Here is a 10,915-nt window from a genome sequence, read left to right as displayed (position 1 = left end):
AAGTCAGTCTGTGTTTTTTAGTTGCTTCAGAGTTAAGTGAAATTCACAGAAAGAGGGTGAGACCTCAATGAGAATCAAGGAGGCTGTGCCAACAATGACTAATCTTTTCATAACAAGTTTAGAAACCTTCAGCAGCAGTTGTGCAAATATTCAAGCTGCTTTTGGGCAACTGTTTGCACTGTGGGTTAATCTACCATACTGTAAATTGCAGCTAACTACAAATATTAAAACTACACTAGAGATTAAAAATTGCCAAGAAAGTGAGTGTGAAAGAATCCTTGATAGGACCCATTTTAGTATTAAGATCTGCCAGATTATGTTCAATCTTAAAATACTCCAACTACATCACATTCTAGTGAAATATGCAAGCCAGTAAAAGTTTTGGAAAAGTTTATTTGGGAATTACATAATTTCAATTGTTTTCCAAAATACATTTTACTAGATTCCCTACAAAAGAAATCTAAAGTATAATATGAAATTTAACTTGTTCCAACAGTCATTAAATATTTACTTCCACTAATATATACATACAAAATGCCACACAATTATTTTGTTTACCCTTGGAATGTGTGCTGTGTTCCAGCAGTTTGATTTTCATATCCTCCTTCAGTTCCACAATATGAAGGCTCAGTAGCAACACTTTATATATATACACATCCTTTATTATAGGCAAAAATCAAATGTTCTTTAGAAATTAAATGTAACCTTAGCAATTTTACAGCTGCGGTAGTTTGTCCACAGGGGTGTCAAATTTGAAGTCTGCTGGGAAGAGATCTGGAGCTCGTGGATAGATAAGTCTATAAGATTGTCGGATTGTAACATCAGCAACACCAGCAATATCTCCTATTTCTAGGGAAAGGAATAGAAGCAAATTAAGCATGGATTAACCATTTTCTCTTGCTTTGTTTACTCAAACACCATTTTATAAGCCATTTTGTTATCAAGTTCCTGAGTTCTGCATTTAATCAGAACCACGATTAGAGTTAAAAATACCAGAAGCAACTAGAGGTAAAGGTAAGGAAGAAAATACTTTTTTGGGGGCTAAGATCTGCAATGAATCTAAATGAAGAGATGGGAGAAATCACTCCCCAACAGAGGAAATTATAGAAGCAGCTAGTGTTAGGACAAGCAGAGGAAGTAAGGGAAGGAAACAGTTTGAGGTATGCAGGAACTAGTTCATGTATGGTAATTTTGAACTTGATCATGAAGTGAATGAAGGCCTGTGGAATTGTTTGAAGATCATGGAGTGCAGAGGAATGTCATTTCTACTTGTGTATGTGAAAGATAGGCAAGCTGCATTCTAGAGTCTGAAGACCACACAAGAGTTGTGAGAGACAAAGGCACAGCACGGAGCTGAAGTGTAGGCAGTGGTAGATACAGGAAATATTGCAGAGCTGATGAAAGATTTGTAGACATGAGGGGTGGGATGAATAGTTCTGGGGAAAGGACAAAGCCAAGGTTACAGCTGTTGGAGGCAACAGAAGGTCAGAGAGAAAGACAGATTTCTTTACCCAAGAGAAGCTCTTGTCCACTAGGAACTAGCCTCAGACCAACTCCTCATTTCCATTTTAACTGTCAGTCCTTCATAGTTCTGAATTAGAAGATTCCACAACCCATTAGCACTCCCAACTCCAGTTTTATCAGGTTAATTGTAAATTGGGAATATTCATAAATCAAAAATTTCACAATCCCAAGGCAGCTGTCCTTTCTTACAACTTCACTGTGCCCTATTCACAGGTAACAGTGAATACCAAAGACCAGATTCTGGTTCCATTAAGGCTACTTTATTAGACTGCTTTGTGCAAAACCATTTTAGCCGAGAGACATCTTCCCTTGCAGTTCTGAACACAGATGATTTGGGGTGGGAGGAAAATGGCATAGCCAAGACATAATCTCCAGCCTATCCCAGCTGCCAGAGTGGTTTATAATTACAATAGGGATATAACCACCACCACGTTTACATTCTGAATATTTCAGAAAAGCAGGCTGTAAGTGTACAAATGCTTGGTTGGGCAAACACAGTGGCTGTATACTCAAACTAGCATAATTTAAACAGTCCAATTACTAAACCACAAACTGGAAGTCAATTTGTGGAACACAGCTAAACGGTGCTTAACTTTTTTACATTTCAAGCTTCATGAGAAAAATGCCAGTTGTTGTGGTCTCATTGTCCACCCATGAACTGGTGGCTTATGAAGCTCTTGTAGACTTCAGTGAAAGACTTTCTTTTTTGCCTTAAACTAAGTTTATCCATTATTTCAACAGGAAATATGTAGGAAAGATGGATTGTGAAGATTTACCTTTCTGGGTCCTTTTCTCTGCGGAGGCTTGTGATGCCATATAAATAGCTGCAGCTGCTACAGAGATCGGACTCCTCCCAGGAACCAAGTCTAATTCCACAGCTTTACGTGCTATGTGTGTCGCTGCCATCTGTACTTGTTTAGGAAGACCCAGATTTGAACAAAATCTTGACATGAAATCACCAGTTGTGATCAAATCCACACTGGTTTCAAGAGCCTTCAAAATAAGCTTAAAACACCGACCTATTTCTTTTTTTGAAATCCTGGACACTGCACATATTTCTAAACAAAGAAAGAATTAAAATGTAGGCTTAGCTATGTCTGTTTTACAATTTAAGCAAGTAAATTTCTCCATATGTTGTATTTTTCAGCCCCTCTCTATAAAAGAATTGTCACAAAAGCAGGCCACCACCATAAACAGTTAAGAATAATTTTACAATGTGGTAGAAGTATTAATGTTAAATTAGGCAATTTTCAAATCATGCAAATCCACTGCTAACAGTTCTGCAAATGCCCATTGAGTTTGACTATCTTATGAGAGGAAAATGTGATGCACAAAAAATGTGTTCCACTCAATCATGGTGCTGTTGGTTGAAATTTAGATGGAACAATCCCTGCAATGCTCCGATCATCAGGCAACACCTTTTAGATACTACTATTGGTATTCAAATGTCATTCTGAATAATCTTAAATAGTAACTCAGGAATATCCTTAATACAATTAACTTCCAAGATAGCTAAGCCCAATAGTCCATTTGAAGTAATGGGCTGCATATAGGAAAATCCTAATTAGAAGTACTATTCAAGTAGTTAAATTAGTCAAATCAAATGTAGCCTGTTGCTGAAATTAACATTCACTTTAGCCCCATTTCTGGATACTACCAACATACTGCTATAATACTAGCTAAACTTATCAAATAAAAATAAATATCTTTAATCTGTACAACTGAAAACTTACCTTTAAATGTTCTAGGAACACCTTCTTGTCTACAGGCTATATAGAGACAAGCAGAAGCAATGGCATCATTACTTCTCCCCTTCAGGCTCTTCTGCTCATACACTTGCTTGAATAAATTATTTGTTCGATCCTTTAAAGCAAGAAGACTAAATTTAATTAACTCTAGGCCATTTAATTAGCAGCAATATCAAAAATTCATGCGCTCATTATATTATGCTAACTAAGTCAATGCCAGAACAATTTAAGGAAGGTAGACATGAACTTACAACTATATTTCTGGGAAGGTTGATTCTGTCTGCCATGTTAGTAATTTCTCTAAAAGCATTCATCATTGCTCGATCAGAGCTGCTCATAGTCCTGCGATTCTGGTACTTTGAATTTCCAAATTCATCGAAACTTGCTGCACCTGTGCCCTGAAAAAGTATAATTTTATTGTTAAAAAACTTGAATTTGATTCCATACTTAATATATTTCAAGAAGTAATTTTCCAGGTTTATAAAATTCTATTTCAAGACTTTTAGTTGGAACAATTACATAAATACACAAGTGAAAATCTCAAAATCAAACAGCCTTCCAAACTGCGCGTGTAATATCTATACTACCATGAATCTCAATTCCTAGGAAAATCAGAAGATTTGGGAGAAGGGTTAGCGGGAGACCTTGCAAAAAAGTTTCAATCTAAAAGAAAATACGGATACATAACAGGTAATTTGTCCCTTTAAACAACCTTACTGTTGAAGTTCGACATCCCCACTGGTTCATTGTAGACTAGCACAATTTGCTAGCGCTTCTGCGAATAAAGCATTAAACCTAGGCCTTTAAGCATGCCTAGATACCTTACACAAAACCTCCATTATACTATTGTGTACAATGAGCACAAGCCATATTGCTTAACTGGAACACTGGATGCACCCATTACAATTGCTAAATCCCAAGGGCAGTGCTAAACCTCACACAACTAATGCTTGAGTGTCATTCGGTCTGTGCTGCAGCTCATTTTTGGCTGAATGGTAGATTGGAAAGATGAAGTTTTATGATTAGGACGGTGACAAGTTGTTCCAATGATGGCTCACACGAAAAGGTGGAAATACAAAGTCAAATGCTGAATCAATTCATAATGATTGATCCAAAACCAATCTGTGGTATGCTGCTTGCTTAGAACATAAAATACTTCATGTTGTTGCCATATTCAGAAACCAAACATCTATGCCTGAAACAAACAAAAAACACACTAAGGATTCCAACCCTCACACCAAGAAAAATTGAGAAAAATTTAAGAAAAAATTACTCAACTTGGCAATGTCAATGCATACTCCCTGTATGCATTTCCGCCCCCAGGTCTCTACAATTTACATAAGCATAAGGTGCTTGCCATTGTGAAAAATCTTATTCCTGCCCAATACAGATGGTTTCAAAAGTTAAAGGACTTGAAGGGAACACCAAATTGAAAACAGCACCTTTGTCAAACAATGCATGTCTGATTAACAACATGGCTGAAGATGCCCAAGAACTGCCGCCTTCTAAAGGAAGGAAAAATGATTACATTGTAATTCGTCTTGAGTTAACCAATATCTCTGGTGCCACACAGCTTATGTCAGATGGCTCTCTTGGAAGCCCCTTGCTCTTTATTAGAGTTGTGCCTGGATGCATAACAGGAGAATACTTATTTGGAACATTTCAAGAAGCAGTGAGTTTTCCACCTTCGATGGGAGTGATATATTGCAATGTGCACAGATACTACAGAATGTCAGGGAAGAACAGTGATTTAGTTACACAAATTCAAAACATTGCATCTATTGCCTCTTCTTGCCTTCAAATGCCTGAAAACCAGCTGTTGTAGTAAACTTTATTGCAGGCCATTCAATTAATTTTTGCTTCTATATGTCTGTGTGATGAGTCCCCTTCACTATTAACTCCTTTCACACTGAAATGAGATGGCTCCCAAAGTAAAGAACAATTCTTTAAATTATGGAAAAATTCAGATTTTTCTGAATGATCAGCAATCTTCCCTTGCTAACACCTTCAAATAATTCATTGTGGGTAGCACACAACTTAACTTGCTCAGACATTTTTGGGTGCTTAGGCAGAACTCACTCCAGAGAGAATACAAGTGTTCTCTATCCACAAGGTAGAAATCATCATAAAAATAGAAATTTATCTTCATGTGCAAGAAGAAACTTGATTACCTCCTGGTTTCAGGCTTTTGGGCAACTTGAGAAACCGCTGCAACTCAAACATTGAGGAAACTTCAGACTCAGTGCACAATTATTTTCTATTATGAGCCACACAGGAGAAAGGGGTGGACCAACCACCCCTCATCCCAGGTGCTCTTGATTCTACAGCATTGATCTGACCATTGTAAGACACCTCTCCTGTGACAAGCGCCCATAATTAACTTTCTCTACTGGACTCAGATTTTGTAGTCTCTAAAGAAGGAATACCAAGCTTTAGTTACAGAAGTTCTTAGTTTTCACTGTATCATTGCAAGTTAGATTTCCTTTGGTAGTGATAATCACAATTGCCTGTCAATCAAATTAAACCTAGTATGGAACACCTTTCCTAAGAAGACAGGCTCACCTATCACATTGTTAAGTTTTATTTTTCAAAAAACAATCTTGAACTGAAACTTTTTCATTGTTCTAGTTAGGAGCTCATGAAATGTATTAAGTGTGCTGGAGGAAGATGGATCGCAGATTTTAGTTAGAAGGCCAACCAGCACTATCTATGTGGGAAACCTTTCACTGAATAAAATGGGATTTCACAGTGCAAAATGCACTTCAGGGCATGAAGTATGGAAGACTGTTTACAGTATCAAAACAAAAACTTTTACATGGGTCACACTTCTTTCTCAAACTGGTACTAAATTTCCATCTGACTAGTTTTACAATCCTACACATGTACAATGCAGCAGGATAACGGTACATTAAGCCAGTCAGAAATAATGTACACTACAAATAAACACTGTTGAAACATTCAGGAACTAGGAAAGAATTCCAAATTTGTATTTTTAATATATTGTTATACCAAAAGAACAGTTAGATATAACTGCATGTTTGTACATCAGGAATGCTCTTTCTTCTCATCTTGATTATATTTGATACAAAATTTCTCATGAAACAGCCTATTTTGAATACAGAATTTTAACTGATGCCCCAAAGTATTTTCAGGCTTTTCTGGTATATTCCAAATGTGAAAAATTCTGCAATTCCAAATCTACGTATGATTCCTTAGGGATAGAAAAATGACTGCTGTGTAACTGCATTTTCCTTAGCAGCAGCAATGGAAAAGCAATGTAAGTAGTCCTGCAACACTATCAATGAGCTTTACTTCTTATCTAGAAGGTTCGATTAGTCAAGTATTCCTTCTTACTACCCCCTCCCTACACACAGATGGGGAGACTGCCAAATCTGGACCATAAGTAGTTATTGTGAGGAATTCAGTTTATACCAAACATTTTATTTTTATGGCATTCAATTCTCTGCATAGGTTTCCTGTTGCCATATAAATATGTACTTAACATAAAATTTTATTAAACATGTTAAACATTTGTATTTTAAAATGTTACCTTGCCAATCATTGTAGTCAAATCGCCATCACTCAAGAGAGGATTCTGGGTGTCTCCAACTCGAGATGGGTCTTTTGTTGCTTTATCATTGCTGAAAGTTCTCCACTCTGACCCTACATCTATGACCCGGTCACCTGAATTCATAAAAAGTAATAATTTGCATTATTGTAACACATTGCCTCAAAGTATTTTGCAAACATTAAGCCTCACTATGCAGACTGCAACCCTCTGAGGTATCCGCTATAACTAGGGATCATGTCATCCACCACTGGAACAGTCACTTCTGGGATAGTGTGCAGTAGCTATTTAACTCTGCAAAACACGAGAGGGGCAGGAAATAAAAAAGTACAACTGAAACTGCCGGAAGGATTTAAGTAGGGAGAACGTAATTACCTATGTAGGAATTTAACCAGGATACACAGGATTAACTTTCCTACTCTTACGGACTGCCATGGGATCTTTAATGACCAAAAGGAATTAAGACCTTAGTTTCAAGGCGGCTGTACAGGAGCCTATTGCTCCCTGTGGACTTTAAGGCATTGATTAAATACTAACTTGAAAGGAAGTGTGTCACCTAACTAGACCATCACCACCACTTCTTGCAGCATCAATTATGTTCCTTAGTATTCTCCCACCTAAATCCTGACCCAGTCTAACCCTGCTTAATCTAACATCTGGCAGCATCACAGGGTGGGTGTATGTGAATATTTATGTTATGTTATTTATGTGATTTAAGTTATCAGTGTTAATTCAGACTAAGAAGAAAGAGCTAACCCCATGTTCTGTGACTGGACTGTCTGCCTCAGATACACTTTTGGGTTTCTATACCCGCATCATGTTTAGGGAGCAAACGGTAACAGTCTGAGGAACATTGCGGTTGTCCCTTCCTGACAGCTTTTCCCAACCCTATTGCTCCACTCCATTGTCTGTCCCAATCTCCTCCTGGACTAATCATCACCAAGCCAGATTTGAAAACACCAGCATATAAGAAAAGGAGAAATTAATTAGATATAACCCAGTAAGAGCTGGGAAGTAGCTCAGTTCTCTCTCTCTCTTTTTTTTTAATTAGAAAAAAACTACAATGCAGTAACACTGATGCAAATAACTAAATCTGAGGAAAGATTCTAGAACAGTGTCCTTCTGGAGAATTTTAATGTCCAAGTCAAGGGAATGTCTGCAAAAATCTGAATAGAATCAAACTGTAGGAATGGAAGGGAACTCTACAGGTCATCTCGTTCAGTCCCCTGCACTGAGGCAGTGCTAAGTATTATCTAGAATATAAATTAGAGTGCATGATACATTTCCATTATGGAAATCTGATTGTATAAACTGGAGTCTGATTTTTACTCCTGATGAACAGTGCTCAGACCCTCAAAAGCAGGCTTGTTAGCAAGACTAGCATAAGGAAATGTAATTGTGTCATTAGGTAAGGATTCAAATAGAATGGTGATAACCATAAGCAACTAATAGCAAGACAGACATTGGTACTCTGAGGTAGTAATAGTTTGCCAAGTTATAAAGCATAAACTTCCCTCAGAAAGACCTTTTGGAAGAAATGTGTGAAGAATAATGGATATAGCCCCAACTGCAAAAATTCATAGGAAAATTTTTTGTAAAGGGAACATTGTCTTCATGAAGACCATGAGGAGCATGTCTGAAGTTCATTAAGCTAATCAACTTGAGACAAAAACATCTTTAGATAATACTGAATAATTAGTGAAATATCTCCCTTACCAACATAGCATAAGCCTATTTAGCTGTTCAACCCAATAGGTAGCTGTCTGTCTTAACTATATTCATACCCATGCAGCACCTTGACACTTACAGGGTGGATAAAAAAATCAATGATTTTTTTAAAAAAATTAAAAAATGGATTTATTTAAATCAGTTTTGATCAAATGCTTTGCGGAAAAAACCTATCATTATAGCTCAAAGATATCTCATCATGGAATAGGGATTATAAGTTCTAATTTTATAGTATGAGAATATATTCATGTAATGTTTAAGAAAAGTTTTGTAAATTAGTTCCAATTGTTCATGGATTAGGGACCCAATCTTATGGGGTTCCAGGGGCTTCTGTATAGATTATTTAGGTTAATCTTTCTATCTACCCAATGGGACTAGTCTAGAAGATACCATCAGAGATGTTTAGTTTTGCAGTTCTCAAACTGTGGATGTGTGTCTCCAGAGAACGTGCTTAACAGCAAAAATGTTTTTAAATAAATATATAGAGGGGTGAGAAATAACAGACCTCAACCCTATTGTCCTCTCTAAAAGTGCACAGTTTCAAAAAGCTCAATGAATAGAAGATTGTTGGGGGCGGAATAGATCTGGATAAGGAGAAGAAGTCTGGAGATAAATGTGAGAAGGGAGGGACAGGCAGAAACAAAAGCGAAACTGTTTTGAGCAGCATATTTCAGAAATCTTGAGGTCTCTGAGTGTAGCCCTCTTTGATTTGAGATCTACCATACCATTCTCTCTCTAGAAGGGAAAACCTATAACAGCAGGCCGTAAAAGACCCAGTTGGGAATAAGAACCATTCAAGAAATATATGTTTGCTGATTATGTTTTAAAGAAATTCACACAACTGGATTCAGAGACTGTTGAAGTGATAATCTCACTTTTAACAGCAGTAGCTTCTTCAGCCGGTGTAGAAAGAATATTTTTCTTCCTTTGGACTAATTCATTCCAAATTGAGAAATTATTTGGGACCTGAAAAAGTAGAAAAGCTTGTTTTTCTTTTCCAGATTATGAACAAACAGGAAAATGAAGATGAAGACGACTGAGTTAGCTGCAGAAGCCAATATTTTAGTTTCTCACGTTGACCTGGCTGACAATTGATTGTTTTTTTAAAAATATTTTAGTTAAACAATTTTAAACAAACCTGATTATACCGTTATCGGGGTAGAGGTGTAGCTGCAAAATTAATCTGAAAAGTTTTCAAAATAAATCACTTAAATAATGTATAGTGTATACCTTCTAAAAATGAAACCTACATCTGAGTTGTGAAGAATATGTATTAAAGTTATAACAATCTATAAGAATGCACTTTTATGAAGAAATCCATGATTAAATCGAGTCTTCCTGACTAGTGATTTAAATTAAATCCACCCTGGACGCTTAATTGCTTTGACACAAACCAAAGAATATAAAAACCATCAGCATGAACCAGAACTGCATTTAAAAGTATAGAGGTAGAAGATTAAGAAAATATAGCATGTATGGTGCAAGGAAAGCAGATATCCATCCTTTCCACTACTCACATCTTCCCAACTCAAATTAGCAGACAGCATGCTCCTCTGGCTCCTGAACTCTGTAAATATTTAAGTAGTGCTCCTTCTATGGCCTAGTAATAACTTCACTTCAAGACAACCTCCCCAAATACTGTTTACTGCATCTAAAAAAAGCAAAATGTACTTAAAAGTATTGGCATGGTATAAATAGAACACTGAGTACAGGGCAATGATGTAATAATTTTCCACACAAATGGGAATGACCTAAATGACTCACTCAAAGATCTGCCTCTTGTGAGTTATGAGCCATTCCTGCGCTAATGAAAAAAAGCATTATATCACTGCCTGCTTTCACAAAATATTACAAACAGAAGACCAACATTACTATGCCAATATAGTAAAAAAGGATTAACTAGAACAACCACTGAATATAAGGTGGTATATGTATTTGGATGCAGTATGCAAATATTGCTTACATTTTACATTAGCAAGAAAAAGATGTACTCTTACAAGTAGCTAATTACCAATTTAACTGCAACAAGTTGCTAAAAAATTAATTTTTTTAAAATGAACAAAGCCATTGTTTTAAAAATCTGATGAGATTGAGGCCCACAAAATTAAGTGTGACCCTTGAATAAATGATAAAAGCAGACAACTTCAAAGTTTTAATACAGGTTGTATATTTAAAAAAAAAAAAAAAAACAGTGTAAAGCAACAGAATTTAGAACTGAATTTTCCTGAGGCATGCATCCAAATACTGAGCTGAAATTCCTAGGTCTAATCCTACCAAAAGGACTTCCTTGTTTGGAAGCATCTGTAAAATGGCACCTCATTACAAACACCAGTGTTTTGGAAATAGT

The 10,915-nt window shown here is 36.5% G+C and overlaps 1 protein-coding gene across 1 annotated transcript in view; it reads right to left on the bottom strand.

Annotated features, from left to right (window-relative positions):
• Positions 1 to 373: 373 nt before the first annotated feature.
• LOC113407469 (transcription initiation factor IIB) overlaps positions 374 to 10,915 on the bottom strand; it is a 29,666-nt gene continuing 19,124 nt past the window's right edge. Inside the window, exons 3-7 of the mRNA XM_026656035.1 lie at positions 6,823 to 6,956; positions 3,524 to 3,670; positions 3,258 to 3,387; positions 2,301 to 2,582; positions 374 to 849 (exon numbers count right to left, since the gene is read on the bottom strand). Of these exons, the coding sequence (XP_026511820.1) occupies positions 716 to 849; positions 2,301 to 2,582; positions 3,258 to 3,387; positions 3,524 to 3,670; positions 6,823 to 6,956 (827 nt within the window). The 3' untranslated portion in view covers positions 374 to 715. The remainder of the gene's footprint in view (positions 850 to 2,300; positions 2,583 to 3,257; positions 3,388 to 3,523; positions 3,671 to 6,822; positions 6,957 to 10,915) is intronic.

This window comes from Terrapene carolina, unplaced genomic scaffold (genome assembly GCF_002925995.2).
Source record: "Terrapene carolina triunguis isolate 2854851 unplaced genomic scaffold, T_m_triunguis-2.0 Scaffold211, whole genome shotgun sequence".
NCBI classification, from domain to species: Eukaryota; Metazoa; Chordata; order Testudines; family Emydidae; genus Terrapene; species Terrapene triunguis.
This window is presented reverse-complemented; position numbering and strand designations above follow the sequence as displayed.